The 15,911-nt window shown below is 39.1% G+C and overlaps 1 protein-coding gene across 3 annotated transcripts in view; it reads right to left on the bottom strand.

The window, feature by feature from the left end:
• Positions 1–15,911, bottom strand: part of LOC120523792 — a 95,102-nt gene that overhangs the window by 17,820 nt on the left and 61,371 nt on the right. For all 3 annotated transcript variants that reach the window (XM_039745413.1, XM_039745403.1, XM_039745393.1), the window contains exons 15-19: positions 14,622–14,725; positions 12,870–13,017; positions 5,744–5,895; positions 4,125–4,236; positions 2,063–2,166 (exon numbers count right to left, since the gene is read on the bottom strand). In XM_039745413.1, coding sequence (XP_039601347.1) covers positions 2,063–2,166; positions 4,125–4,236; positions 5,744–5,895; positions 12,870–13,017; positions 14,622–14,725 — 620 coding nt within the window. The remainder of the gene's footprint in view (positions 1–2,062; positions 2,167–4,124; positions 4,237–5,743; positions 5,896–12,869; positions 13,018–14,621; positions 14,726–15,911) is intronic.

Below are 15,911 nucleotides of genomic sequence, written 5' to 3'. Positions count from 1 at the left end.
AAAATGCTAAATTCCACTTCGTTCAGTTGAAGCGCCACGTGTGCCAGAGCCTACCCTGGCAGCATCAGGTGAAAGGCAGGAATCAGACACAGACAGGGGGTCAGTCCTTTGTATTGCTTATTCATGCCCACACCCACACCAGGCCAGTTTAGAATCGCCAGTTAACCAAACATTCATATCTTTGGGGGTGTGGGAGGAGAGCCACAGTGCCTGTAGAAACCCACAAAGACTTAAGGAGCACACACAAACTCTACACAGACAAGGACTGGCCAAGGGACTTTAAAGAAAGTGCAGTGGATTTGTGAGGGAGCTGTGCTAACTATTGGGCTGCTTTATATTTTAATAAAACTGTGTTTTAAAGTATTAAATTGTTTTTATTGTTTATATGTATTGCTTTATATTGTTTTAATAGACACATCCATTTATCTTTCATATTAAATTATATTATACACGGAGATTTACAGATGTCACAGTCAAGTCTTTCCACACCTCCTGTGATCCAAACTGGGCAGAAAAAGACACAGATGAACTAGATATGCAGTATATGTGTTTAAATGCTCATATTATATATTGGTTAGCTGTTAGCAGAAAAGGGAAAAAAGTTTAAAAAAAAAAATTAAGAGGACCCTGAGGAGTTACACATATAACTGTTACCCATAGCATTTGTAAAGAAAATGTAGAGGCTAAAATGCATAAAGCATACATTAGATATTCAATATGGGCTTTAGAGAAAAGCCAAGCGAAATGACACCTTTTATTGGCTAACTAAAAAGATTACAACATATTGTAATCTTTTTAGTTAGCCAATAAAAGGTGTCATTTCGCTTGGCTTTTCTCTACATTCATAATGGCTAACACGGTACAACAACCTAGTACTACTAATATGGGCTTTAGAAATGGTCATCGGCCTGATACATAAAAAGATCCCATGTGTTCTGTTCTGTGACTTTTTCAGTGCTTTCTGCATTTCACTCACACATGATAAAAGTCCTGGGCTCAAATAAAGAGGTTTATAATACAAATACCTTGAGTAAAATTTACAATAAAGTTGTATTCTCTCATTTCTCTACCTCTTTCTCCACCTCACTGCTACTCCTCCAAGGTAAGTGTTGCCTGTCTCTGCTCCTGGCTCTGACTCACCTGAACAAGGCAGTGTGGTCTCTTTTATGGAGGACCCGGGGGTACTTCTGGTGCCATGGTTTTCTCGGTTGGAAGTACTTCCAGGCCATACGGAAGTACCAAAAACTAGTATGCGCAACTCCTTGCACAACCTCCTTAGTGGCAACCATGGACCCCAGCAGGGTTGCGCTACCTGACTATAATTCCCTACAGGTGTCTGAACATGTACATTTTTCCAGGGCGTCTGCCATCTAGCATGTGCTCGTAGACAATAAACAGGAATTATTGATCTCACTGTCCTTCCGTATTATGGGCATCCTGTCCAGGTAAAGACCCGAAACAAATTCCGTCTGTAACAAATACCTGTTGTTCCTCACATAACAAATACCAGAATTGATGTTCATGGTATCTGATTTTGAAAAAAAACACACCTTTAATAACTGCCCTTATTATAAAAAAATTCTTTCTACTACTCATTCTTCATGATACACCCCTAACTCCAGCTACGTTACATGCTTTATGCCGTCTTGCATACAAATAAGGATGAGGTCCTGGGTCAGTGCCTTTAGTTTACTGTAACTTCCTTTGGTTTTAAATGGTTGTAACGGAAATTCTAAGCAAAATACTTGCTTGGCATACAGTATGTCCATAGAGATGTTGTGCTGCCAAACAGTACACTTATTTTGGAAAGGCAGAACTGTCACTGGTCTGGTAATCCTCCACATATTGTTTCTCAAACAGCCTTTTCTAAATAAATCTTGAGGCAAATATTATACACTGAATTTGCCATTAATAATTTCTCATACAACCATTCTCTTCAGACAGCATGCAAAGATGCTTTATATTGTTAAAAACAGAAAAATATTAATACTACAACTAAAGACATTAGGCAAAATATGCTACATGTACTCTTTGTATTTAGTTATGATAAACGTTTCCTTACTATATCTGAAGTAGTCCAGTTTCTATTCATATGCTCACTGGCTTGATCGTGGCCTGTAGTCTTATTTTGTTTTTCTTCAGCATCAGTGGAAAAGTACTGTTCATCTAAGAAAAATCAAAATGAAAAGAAAAAATTATGCAAGGTTATCGTACAAAATAGAAGTTTCTGTACACAAATAAATACCTGTACAGCTTACTTCTAGATTTCATGCCTGCTCCTGGTTTTAATGTATTGTAGTTTTCTTTAAAATGAAAACCTAGACTATATTACAGTTTTCATGATATGCTTAACTTCTAATTCCAAACGCTTTCTACAAATGATATTTAACAATAACAGGAAACTATACATTATAAAGTTATATCTCTTAATTTGTATATGTTGGTTTGGGTTCGATTTCATCTTAAGGGTCTTGAGCATCTATTCTTTCACTACGAAGCCTCAAAAGTGAACCTCCATCAAGCAGCCCTGCTGTCTGTACCATTGAACTGTATGTAGCTTTTAAAGGACCAGATGTCAAGCAACCTGTTGGTTGGTTTTCTTAATACAGAACCAAAGTCCCAGCTGTCTCTGCAGGTATCTCTCAGAGTGCTGCTCCCGCTCTTTGTGCCTTATACTCCCGGATAAAAGTAATTATGAGATATCCACTATATTTGCAATTAGCTAGCAGCTTCCCCAACCTGTACCACACTTTTGACTACCTAGAATGGATTTAGAAAGCATTCAGTCCCCTTCGCTTTCTACAGACTTCATTGTGTTGTACATTTAATAATAAATGGATAAACTGAATGCGGTGGGCTGGTGCCCTGCCCAGGGTTTGTTTCCTGCCTTGCGCCCTGTGTATCCCAGCCAACAACCCCAAACCGCCAGATGGAGCCATCCCTGAAACATGGTAGGGCCCCGAATTCCAGCAGGGCATCATGGAACTTGGAGTTTTTCACCACAGCCTTGCTGGATACCATGGGGGCCACCGGAGGACGCCGCAGGGAGGCCCAGGGACTTATACTTTCCTTATAGCCCGGAAGTAATTCACGATTGCGGAAACGGAAGAAATGATATACTTCCGGGCTGAAGAAAAAGAGAAGATTTACCTGACCCGGAAGTGTTGGATAATCACATGGACTGAGGACTCAGAACCACTTCCAGGTCGAGGACTATAAAGGACTGTAGGAGATCCCAGACAGACGAGCTGAGTTGGGAGGCAGGGTGGTTAAGCGTCTGGGAGTTTGGAGGATTGGTTATTGTTTATTGAGTATTGTGGAGAGGAACGTGCTTTGTGCACATTATTATTATAATAAATAATAATTGGACTTTTTATCTGGTGTCTGACGTGTGGTCTGAGGGTACAAAGGTGCGAGAAAGCCCTAATCTGTCACACTATCTAAACTCAATAACCCATAATTACAAAGTGAAAACATGTATGCAGAAAGGTTTGCAATTTATTAAAAGTCAAAGACTGAACTCTCTTATTCATTCAAGTAACTTTCTTAGCACTATCAATCAAGTCAGAAGCAGGAGCCAAATCAGTCATCTTATAGTTTAGTATTTAGTGTCTTAGTCACGCTATGCCACACTCCCTTTAGTAAATGTATTCAAAGAGCAAGCTATCACTTAACAGAATTTTTATTATGAGTTAACGCTTTACAGCTTAAGTAAGATGAGATTTGAATTAATAAAATATGGAAACTTCTGAAAATTATAAAAGGAGTGAGTAGGATGGATGACTTTAATGTTCTTCATTTTATAAGAAAACCAGGGACAACATGGAGACTGGTTAATTCTAAATTGTGCACATATGCTAGAAAATAAACCACTCTACACAAAATTTTACACAATTAGAAATCACGACTTCATATATTTTAGAAACATGAGGTAAACACAGATGCCCAGTTTTTTTGGCAAATAGGTCATTTTACTTGCAAACTGTTTGAATGCTCATAAATTACACATATTCCACATAGCTTAATTTGTGGGGTCCTAGAAAACTCCAGAGTAACCATGCACTGTGAGGACAGGTCATAAACATTATAGGGACATACAGAAAATGTCCTTTAAACAAACTTACCTAATGGCAAACCAACTCTGGTATTCGTAAGTACTGCAGAATCTTGAAAGCTGGAAGTCGTCTGCCAGAAATTATTCATTTGACCAAAACTTTCATTCAAAATGGGAATATGCTTAAATTAAAAAAAATGTCTGCATTTTAGTAATTGAAGAGCTGAACAACACACAGTTAATCAATAAACCATATTTCATGTATTGCCTTTCATTTTTAGCATGAATCCAAATGGTCTGCCATGAGCTGCCATACTGTATACAAGGTCAATAGAGTAATATTGCTGTTTGTGAAGTTAACTGACCTAGCAGCTTTCTGCCCAGGTGGGCATCACCAAAAAGTTATCTTGTGATTTACGATTCCGATCTTCAGTGGTATGGAAATTTCGAAATTTAGTTATAGATCTGACTGTGCAGATCTTAAAGGGGGGACTCTCTTTTGAGTGTCTCTTTTTCAACCAATTCTTGACCCAGCCCTGGCAATATGAACTGAAAAGCAGCAGATGATTGGGAAATGAAAAAGGAAAAGATTAGTCAAAGTGGTCAGTAGTCAAAGTCAAGATTTGCCATAAAATATGACATTACCAAAGCCCAAATTGTCATCAAATGAAGCAAGCCATAGTCCTATCTCAATGAAACATAACTCTGTAGTAGCTAGCTACAAAATTCTTTATTTTTAATCAAAAATCTTGGATGCCATGAGTATCATGCCATCATCTTAAATACTGTTAGGGTGATAACATCATGACATGCCACATCTGTGCATAACAAGTGTGGTCTATGGCCGACTTGTCATCCCGGCCAATATCCTCAGGCCGCCAGATGGAGCCTTCCCTGCAGTATGGAGGTGCCCCGAAGACCAGCAGAGAATCATGGACAATGGAGTTTTTATCCACAGCCCTGCTGGATACCACAGGGGCCGCAAGAGGGAGCTGCAGGGAGGAGCAAAGAGTCAGATGTGCCCTATAACCCGGAAGTGCGTCATAGGCAGAGCAGCGGCAGAAGTGACATACTTCAGGGGTGAAGAAAAGGACTTGTACCTGACCCGAATATAAAAGGACTGTGGGAGCTCCCAGACGGCGAGGTGAGCTGGGTGGAAGGGTGGCAACGCGTCTGGGAGTGGAGGATTGTATTATTGTAGTATTTGTGAGTGATTTATGAGTATAGTGGAGGAGAGGGTGCTTTGTGCACTGTGGCATTTAAATAAAGTCAACATTTGGACTTTTTCCTGGTGTCTGGAGTCTTGGACTGGGGTTCAGGGGAGCAATAGCGCCCCCTATCTGTCACACAAGGTAGCAATGGGAATGTGTAGCCAACAACATCATTGGTGCCTGACCTCAAAATAAAACAAAATGGTTGTATCTGCAAGAAAAATGTTTGTTTTTCTCTTTGAAATAATTTTATGATTTTTTTCCAGATCTAGCTGCCTGTTGTGGCTAAATAATACATAGCTTGGAAGAACATAGTGGAAGGTATAAAAAGGCCTTTTGTGACCTTATTCAATCTTAATTACCATTTTTTTTTGGCGTGCAAAAATTCAAAATCCTTATTATTATAGAACTCATTACACTGTATTTTACCTGTTCAGTAAGAATGTTGTATTTCCATACAATACAGGTATTTACTTACCCCTGGTACATGATTGGGCTGGGGATAAAGCTGCTGATGCAAATTAGTGGCTTGCAAATCAAATAGATTATTGGAAGGAACGGCATAAGTGACACCACTAGAAGACATCTCTCCATGCTGGTGAAGGTTTTCCTTGGAATCTGTCAGGAGAGCTAAGGATAAATATTGTATGATTTACCATACAGCAAATTACAATGTTTCCAATTGACAAACTTAAATGTGTTTACTTTTTATTTTTTAATATTCAGCTGAAATTACTTTAATATAGCACCCTTTACAGTATGCAAGCTTTGATATCTACAGACATTGCCAAATTCATTCATTTACTCATTTGTTTACTTTCCAAACCTGCTTATTCCAACAATACAGGCAGATTGGGTTTAAAGCCTGTGCTATCAATATTGGGCACAAGACCTACCCAAGACAACTCACACATAATCATTTGTACTCAGCCTGATTAGAGTTGTTTAGAATATTGGTGGAAGGTATAATACCTGTAGAAAATGCACAAACACAATGACATGCCAGGATAAGAACCAAGTGTGTTCTGGACACGTGACAAATACCTTGCCGCCCTACCTACAGATATACAGCATCACAAGGGAGACATAAAGACACTATAAGTGCCACGAAGTTACCCAGGCCACTAATGTCAACAGAAAAGAGTGGACTTCTTCCAATAAGGTAATACTGAACAGGTATAAAAGGAGCTAAAGAAAAGGAAGTCAGCATGAGACTGGTCATACGGGTGTTGATGGCAATAGGGTTCCTAGGTCCCTAACCCTGATAACTAGAGCTTTAGAACAAGATAAAAGTACTGATCCTGCGATGTTTGGATATGGAAATTATGCTAGTTTTCTGTTAAACACCTCATTCCAATAACTTGTAAAATGGCTGTTGAACTAGTTTTTATTTATTAAATGGATTCCTTTAGGGTAAACAATCTACTTAAAATATCACTAAATTAAGTGACTACATCAGAATCACTTCTATTGGCCAAGTATGTACGCATACAAGGAATTTGACTTTGGTTTTGGTGAACCTCCAAGTATAAGTTGCATAATCGACATACACACAACTGTTAATCACACACCTGAGATAATAAACAAGACAGAGAATGTAAATATATATATATATATATATATATATATATATATATATATATATATATACACTCAGCAAAAAAAGAAACGTCCTCTGACTTTCAACTGTTTTTACTTTCAGTAAACTTAATTTGTAAATATTTGTATGAACACTAAAAGAGTCAACACCATAAGACATAAACTAAAAATGTTTCACAATGTGTCCCTGAATGAAGGGAGGCTCAAAATCAAAAGTACCAGTCAGTATCTGGTGTGGCCACCAGCTGCTTGAAGTACTGCAGTACATCTCCTCCTCATGGACTCAACCAGATTTGTCAGTTCTTGCTGTGAAATGTTATCCCACTCTTCCACCAAGGCACCTGCAAGTTTCTGGACATTTCTGGGGGAATGGCCCTAGCCATTCAAATCGATCCCGCTCCAGGGTACAGGCCTCGGTGTAACGCTCATTCCTTCGACGATAAACACGAATCCGTCCATCACCCCTGGTGAGACAAAACCGTGACTCATCAGTGAAGAGCACTTTTTGCCACTCCTGTCTGGTCCAGCGAAGGCAGGTTTGTGCCCATAGGCGGCGTTGTTGCTGGTGATGTCTGGTAAGGACCTGCCTTACAACAGGCCTACAAGCCCTCAGTCCAGCCTCTCTCAGCCTATTGCGGACAGTCTGAGCACTGATGGAGGGATTTTGTGTTCCTGGTGTGACTCGGGCAGTTGTTGTGGCCATCCTGTACCTGTCACGCAGGTGTGATATTCGGATGTACCGATCCTGTGCAGGTGTTGTTACACGTGGTCTTCCACTGCGAGGATGATCAGCTGTCCTTCCTGTCTCCCTGTAGCACTGTCTTAGGCGTCTCACAGTGCAGACATGGCAATTTATTGCCCTAGCCACATCAGCAGTCCTCATGCCTCCCTGCAGCATGCCTAATGCACGTTCACGCAGATGAGCAGGGACCCTGGGCATCTTTCTTTGGGTGTTTTTCACAGTCGGTAGACAAGTCTCTTTAGTGTCCTGCATTTTTAGAACTGTGACCTTAAATGCCTACTTTCTGTAAGCTGTTAAGGTCTTAACAACCATTCCACAGGTGCATGTTAATTAATTGATTATGGTTAATTGAACATGCATGGAAAACATTGTTTAAACCCGTTACAATGAAGATCTGTAAAGTTATTTGGATTTTTAAAACATTATTGTTGAAATACACAAGGGACATTTCTTTTTTTGCTGAGTATATATATATATATATATATATATATATATATATATATATATATATATATATATATATATATATATATATATATATATATATATATATATAAAGTGCAGAGTGCAAGAAATGCTAAAATAAACACTAAAAAACAAGTTTTAACAAAATGTAAACCGTATTGCAAGACCCTGGGAGGCCTGGGGGGTACGGTGCCCAGCATAATTAAGCTGAATTAGCTGTTCTTATAACTGCTTGTTTGGCATATACTGTATTTATCAATAACACCTGGCCGATGGAAGAAGTTCAAAAAGGTGGTCACCTGGATGAGATGGGTCAGTCATGATGCCCCTTGCCCATTTCATGCCTCTAGAATAGTATTGGACCTGTAAGGTGGGCAGATTGGTGGCAAAAATATTTTCAGCAGACCTGATTATTCTTTAAAGTCTGTTTATGTCATGTTTAGTCACTGATCTGAACCACATGGTTATGGATGAGCTGTCGCAGGATGTAAATTCGCTTTTGTGCCTTTTTTATGATAGACCCTACTTTGGTCTCCCATTTCAAGTACCGGAAGAGTAAGGATGCCAGAAACATAAAGGTTTCCACAACTGTAACAGCTGTATTAACTATGGAGACGAGGGATAATATTGTGGAACCTCTCCTAAAATTCACTGTCGTCTCCACCGTATTGAGAGCGTTTAGCTCCAGATTATTCTGACTACACCAAAGGGCCAGCTGCTCAACCTTCCATCTGTATGCACACTCATCACCACTCATATTGAGCCTAATGATGGTTATGTTGTCCACACATTTGATAAGTTTCACAGAAGGGTCCTTAGAGGTGCAGTCATTAGTGTAGAGGGAGAAGAGCAATGGATTGAGCACGCATACTTGGGGGGCACCCGTGTTGATTGTGCAATAACTTGATGTGAGTTTCCCCAGTTAGATATAAATTTGACCTATTTTAACACTAGAATTACCAAAGCATACGAAAAAACTCATAAACAGCATTGTCAGATCAGGGTGAGCATGAATGTGACTGAGAGAATAAAACTGAAAAAAAATAAATAAAAAAATGCTAACCTTTACAAGTACAGTGTTGCCTCGTTTTGCAAGCATAATTTGTTCCGGAAACATGTTTGTAATCCAAAGCACTCATATATCAAAGTGAATTTCCCCATAAGAAATAATGGAAATAATGGAAACTCAGATGATTTGTTCTACAACCCAAAAATATTCATATAAAAATGATTAATACAAAATATAAAGTAAAAATATGTAAAACTAATTAACCTGCTCTTTACCTTTTAAAAGAATTGTAGCTAGTGTGATGGAGACAAGAGAGAGGAGAGAAGGAGGAGGGTTATTGTGCAGGACAACTTTCACTCTAACTAACGGAATCCATGCTATCTGTTGGCTCACTGGAATCTTTTTCTTTTTTTGTGACTTTAACAAGGAACCTATCCAATGACAGTTGCTTTTGCCTGAAGAGTCACTACACTTGGACACAAAATTTAAAAAAATGCTTTATGCACTGTAAGGATTCTAAACTCTTTTGGGAATCCCCCCAACAGGACGACACACGGAGATGTCCTGAAGCAACCGCAGGATCCAAGCGCTGCTGTAAAAGCGAATCCAAAAAGATCGCGGTCGGTCTAAAAGCGCCCGCCGTCGACGGGTGATTCAAGGAACATTATAAATTTAAGGGCATAGTATTACTTAGCCACTAACCTGGTCACGACCTTTCCGGATTGCTGTGTCTGTCTGTGTATAGGAGAGAGGTAGATCCCACTACAATAAATAACCCTGTTGTTCCTGTTTCAAGCTGAATAAAGATGGTTTTGCTAAAGTACTGAGACTCAGCCTCGTGTTTTGGGGTGCACAACAGGGACTCATATGTTACAACACACATACGTGGTCACAATGCTATAGTAAACATTATACACTCGTACAGATGTTGACTATATGAGTGAGGCACACCGACTGAGACCACGCATGGGAGACGATTACCCACAATCCTGCGGCGAGAGAGAAAAACCATTGGCTCAGTTGTGATCATGTGATGCTCGGCCGACAAAGCAGTTTTGGACTACTCGTATTGCAAGACCTCGCTTGGTTATCAAGTTAAAATTTATTAAAAAATGTAGCTTGTCTTGCAAAATGCTCGCAAACTAAGTTATTCACAATCCAAGGATTTACTGTACCATAAATTTACACCGGCTGTTACAGACTCAAATCAAATGTACGTTTTACTCTATAATAGTAAGAATAATGCCCTGGATCGAACCACGAAAATCTTGATTACAAGTCAGCAGTTCTTACCGCTGAACCACCAAAGCAGTCATATTAAGGGTGTGTCAATATGGCACCCTAATGCAAGTTCTTTTTCTGCAGTTATATTGTTGAATAAAAGCACACTTGTTTTGTGTTTTTTTTTTATATTTGGACTTCAGGATTTACACATTATATACTTCTTGTCTACATTTTGTCAGTTATTACTAAAACATGAAAAATGTTTTTGTTTTAACAATGTGTTTACATAGATTGTTGTAGACACAGAACACACATGAAATGCATGTATTCCAAATAACGATATATTATTTACCCTTTACAACTCTAGGAAAACTCACATACAGGTAAACAGACTTGAGCTGCGAGAACTTCCTGCCCTTTCTGCATTGGTGGGGGGATGGGATAGCAGGCTAGCGACACATGTATTGATCGACACATTTACAACACAAAAGACGCTGAGAGGTGCGAACGGATTTAAAGTGGGCTGGGATTACGAGTTTTTTTTGTAGGCTTTGGTAATTCTAGTGATAAAAGAAAGGACCTCCATCAGAATGGCAGAGGGCAGTCCCCCTGGCTTATTGATTACGGCCAGGGGAAGCATGGGGAACTGCAGAGCCCTTCCCTGCAGGACTGCCACAACACCCAGAAGTGTGGCAGGAAGGAGAATACGGGACATCTGGAGCACTTCCTGGGCCCCTATAAAAAGAGCTGCCTTAATCTGTTCCGGGAGCCAAAGTCGGGAGGATATGGACAAGGCTTACTGGAGGAGTGGTAGAGGTGGACAAAAGAAAAGAAACAGACAAAGAGAGAAACAACGTGCTGTGTGCTGTATTGGTGCTTGTATACTCTGCTGCAGGAGGGAGACAAAAGAAAAGCGTTCCCACTTTAAATAAATCTGGTGCTGTGCTGGAACTTGTACCTGTGTCTCTTGTTAAGATTGTGAGAGAAGGAAGGCAGCATTGTGTATATGCATTCCTTAATTACATTAGTTGTGACCACAGCATGTATGTGTGGCCTGGTACTGTCCTGCTGTAGGGTCAGAGTTCTAGGAGTTGTGAAAAGATGGCCTGCGAGAGGTCACCTTGCTCAAAGGTCAACAGCATGAAACCTAACACTCCTTATCCTTTCATTGACGTACAAGGTGTGATCAAGAAATCTGGTGAATGTTTTAAAAAAGAAACATTTATTGCAGTAAAAGATTTACAACTACTAGTCATCCTCAAAATACTCTCCTCCACTTCAAATGTACTTATCCCAACGGTCTTTGTGAAGCAGTTCTGGAAGTTTTCTTTCGAGCGTGTCTTTAGTTTGGCTGTCGTGGCTGTAGGGAACAGCTAGAAGTTGCACATTGACACATCCGGTGAAAAAGGTAGATGCGAACACAGCGTAATGTTTTTATTCGACAGAAATTGTTGTACTTGAAGGGATTTGTGACAAGGAGCATTGTCATGATGAAGAATGAAACCGTTTCAACATTTTCCTCGGTTGTTGATGTTGAAGGATGTCCTGATCTTTTCTCGTCTTCAACTGAGTCAGAACCATTATGAAACTGATCAAACCACTTGTAAATAGTCTTAATTGTCGGTGCAGTGTCACCATAAACTGAATTTAACATCTGATGGGTTTCCTGAGCTTTTTGCAATTTGAAACAAAATTTCATTTTAATGCGTTGCTTGATATCCATTATTAACGACAAGCTTGAAAAACACACTTGAACTCAACAGTGGCTCACAAACGAATGACAGTATCAAAACAAGTTGAAACTTGTCACAAACTAGGTTCTGGGATGGATATGTCAGAATCTGCATTGAATTGTTTTGCGTTGCACTTGGATGGTGCTCTTCATCAACATTCACCGTACTTTTTGATCACACCTCATATGCACTGTATCTGCAAGCAGTTTCAGCAGTAGTACTGGTGCCTGATCTGAAACAATCTCTGAGATGGACCAGTCTGATGGGTCAGTGCTGTTTTGGTGTTCTTTTGGATGATTTGTTGTGGTCATCTGGGTCTTACCTCCTGAAACTTGCCTTCAGGTAGGACACAGACAGGTCAATACAGACAGAACTCGTGGAGGACACAGCAACTGATGCACCGTGTGGACCAATATATTTATTATTTTTAATGAAAATGCTACATTACCTTTTAATTGAATATTAGTGTTTAATGTTACCTATATTACGTTAATACATACTGTATATACAGTTCTGTGAGCTGTTCATACAAAATATGCTATAAAAGTATCAACTGAATTGCTCTCCCTGTGTGTTTCAGCAAGGATATGCATGTTAGAGTGCCCTGTGATGTAACGTTACCCCATCACAGGTTTATATAAAATGTCTTCTCATTTCTTCAGCCCTCTTTCCGCCACAGTGAGATTACTATCAATGTGCCCCCCAGGGTTTGTTTTTTTCTTGCACTCATGTTTATCAGTCTTTGTTACTATAACATTTTCTATTTTGAATTAGAATAAGTAGAAAAAAAAAATTAAATTAATAATATGAACATTGAAATGATGTTTAAAACCTTTTAAAGCTCCATCCTTTGGCTTGTTGTCTTTCTTTTTGAATTCTGAATGTTGAGAAGGAGTTGCAGAGGTTGCTTTCTTACATACTGCCAAAGCACCATTGTCTTGTTGAAGAGGTGAATTTTCTTTATTTTGTTGTTCTAAGTTCTGAAAAGTAAATCAACATTTTGCATGTATTTGGTTAACTGTTGTGTCTACCCAAGATAATATACAAATTACAAGGTTAAGCTACATTTGTTTCAATATTCACTAAGAATATCAGTATGCCCCTAGATTATTAAAGACATTTTGACTAATCAAAATTAGATTGCTTGATTGAACGATTAATTGTGGTGATAAATTGGCAATCTTCAGTTTGTGTTAAATTTGGTCTCTTTATGAACCCAGAGAACTGAATGAGACATTTGATACTTGTATAGTTTTTTTGGATATCTGACTGCTGTAAAAAGTGTGGGCTACTGTAACAATTTACCCTTGGATGGAAGCATGAAAAGATCGATGGATGGATCTATCTATCGATTGTGGCAGATAACTGGGGAGCCTGCCCAGCCAGGATGAATGGAAGAACTGGGAGAGGGACAATATCTTCCCTGAGCCACAAGAGGGCAGCCGCCCTGGTCTGCATCAGGGCCACGAGATCAGAGCTTAGAAGCTCAACCGTGTTGGGGCCTGTGGCCACCACCAGGGGTCACCCAGAGGATTGTGGAGCCCTGGATTGCAGCACTTTTGCCACACCAGGAAGTGCTGCCGGAAGAGCATCGCAAAGCACCTGGAGCACATCCGGGGCATTAAAAAAGGGGCCGCCTCACTCCATTATTTGGGAGGAAGAAGACAGGACTTGTAAGAGGAGGAGTGAGGGTGAGAGAAGAGTAGAAGAAGGAGAAAGAAAGGGATGGAGTAGATGCTAGAAGGGCATTGTGAGGTGCTGTGTACTCTGAAGAAAATATTAAACATGTGCATTTAAAGACATCTGGTGTCTGTCTGTCTGTGTTTGGGGCAGAACCTCCTATCTATCTATCTATCTATCTATCTATCTATCTATCTATCTATCTATCTATCTATCTATCTATCTATCTATCTATCTATCTGAATGTTATTTTATATGAATGAAATGAAGAATTAGACGTTTTTAATTGTGCGAATGATCCAAATACTGTATAAGAGGATTTACATATCATCACATCTTGATTATGTAACAAATTCCAGAATTCATGGTCTGGTATCTGATTGTGAAAAAAACACACCTTTTATAACTTTGCCCCTATTGCAAAAAGCTTCTTTCCACCACTTCAATTCCAGTTACATGACATGCTTTATGCAGTGTCTTGCAGTACATATAAGGATGAGGTCCAGGGTCAGTGCCCATAGTTTACTATAACTTCCTTTGGTTCTAAATGGTTGCAGCCAGCAAACTATTGATTTGGTATGCTGTATGTACATGGAGACATAGTACTTCCAAACAGTACACTTATTTTGGAAGGGCAGAATTGTCACTGGTCTGGTAATCCTCCACATATGGTCCCTCAAACAGCCTTTCCTATGTCAGCCTTGAGGCAAATATTTACACCATGTATCTGGTATTAATTATTTTTCACACAGCCAATATTTTAAACCAGCATCCAAAAATACTTTACATTATTAAGAAACAGAAAAATATAACAGGACAACTAAAGAAATTAGGTACAGCATGCTATGCAGCAAACGATACTGTATGAACTTTGTGCATTTAGTTATTATAAACTTGTTCTTACTGTGCCTGGTGTTGTCCAGTATCTATTCATATGCTCACTGGCTTGATTGTGGACAGCAGTCTTATTTTGTTTTTTTTCAGCATCAATGGAAAAGTACCGTTCACCTAATAAAAATCAGAATGAAAAAAAAAAATTATCCAAGCTAGTCATACAAAATAGAAATGATTGTCATTATTGTCAATTGGCTCTGAGGCTAGGGATCTGCACTGGCAATCAGAAGGTTGCCAGTTTGAATTCTGTAAATGTCAAAAGGGACTCTGCTCTGTTAGGCCCTTGAGCAAGGCCCTTAACCTGCAATTGCTGAGTGCTTTGAGTGGTGAGAAAAGCGCTATATAAATATTAAGAATTATTATTAATTATTATCATCTATTCTTTCACTACAAAGCCTCCAGTGTAAACCTCCATCAAGCAGCCCTGGTGTCTACGTACCACTGAACTGTATGTAGCTTTTAAAGGATCAGATGTCAAGCAATATCGGTTTTTCATGACATGCTGACTTTCCAATTTTAAACGCTTTCTACAAATGATATTTAACAATAACAGGAAACTATACATTATAAAATAACTTTTATATGTTGGTCTGGGTCAGATTTCACCTCAAGGGTCTTGAGCATGTATTCTTTCACTACGAAGCCTCAAAAGTGAACCTCCATCAAGCAGTCCCGGTGTCTGTGTACCATTAAACTGTATGTAGATTTTAAAAGGAGCAGATGTCAAACAGCCTGTTGGATGAGTTTCTTAACACAGCATCAAAGTCCCAGCCATCTCTGCATGTATCTCTCATAGTGCTGCTCCCGCTCTTTATGCCTTATGCCCTCAGATAAAAGTAATTATGAGATATCCACTATATTTGTTATTAGCTAGCATCTTTCCCAACCTGTACCACACTTTTGAGTACCTACAGTGGATTTAGAAAGCACTCAGTCCCCTTCACTTTCTGCAGACTTTATTGTGTTGTAGATTTAAAATTAAATGAATAAAAACAAGCAATTTTTCCCACCAATAACCCATAATTACAAAGTGTAAATATGTTTTCAGAAAAGTTTGGAAATGTATTAAAAATTACAGACTGAACTCTTTCATGCATTGAACTAACTTCATTTGCATTATCAAGCAAGTCAAAAGCAAGAGCCAAATCAGTCATCTTGTGCTTGAATAATTAGTTCCTTAGTCACTACGCCACACTCCCTATTTAGTAAATGCATTCAAAGAACAAGGTGTAACCTAAGAGAAAATTTCAATGAGTTAAACCATTACAGCTTAAACATACAGAGATTTAAAGGAGCATAT

The sequence above is a fragment of the Polypterus senegalus genome, chromosome 1 (genome assembly GCF_016835505.1).
Source record: "Polypterus senegalus isolate Bchr_013 chromosome 1, ASM1683550v1, whole genome shotgun sequence".
In the NCBI taxonomy this organism is placed as follows: domain Eukaryota; kingdom Metazoa; phylum Chordata; class Cladistia; order Polypteriformes; family Polypteridae; genus Polypterus; species Polypterus senegalus.
Note: the sequence above shows the minus strand (reverse complement) of the source record. Positions and strands in the feature narration are given on the sequence as shown.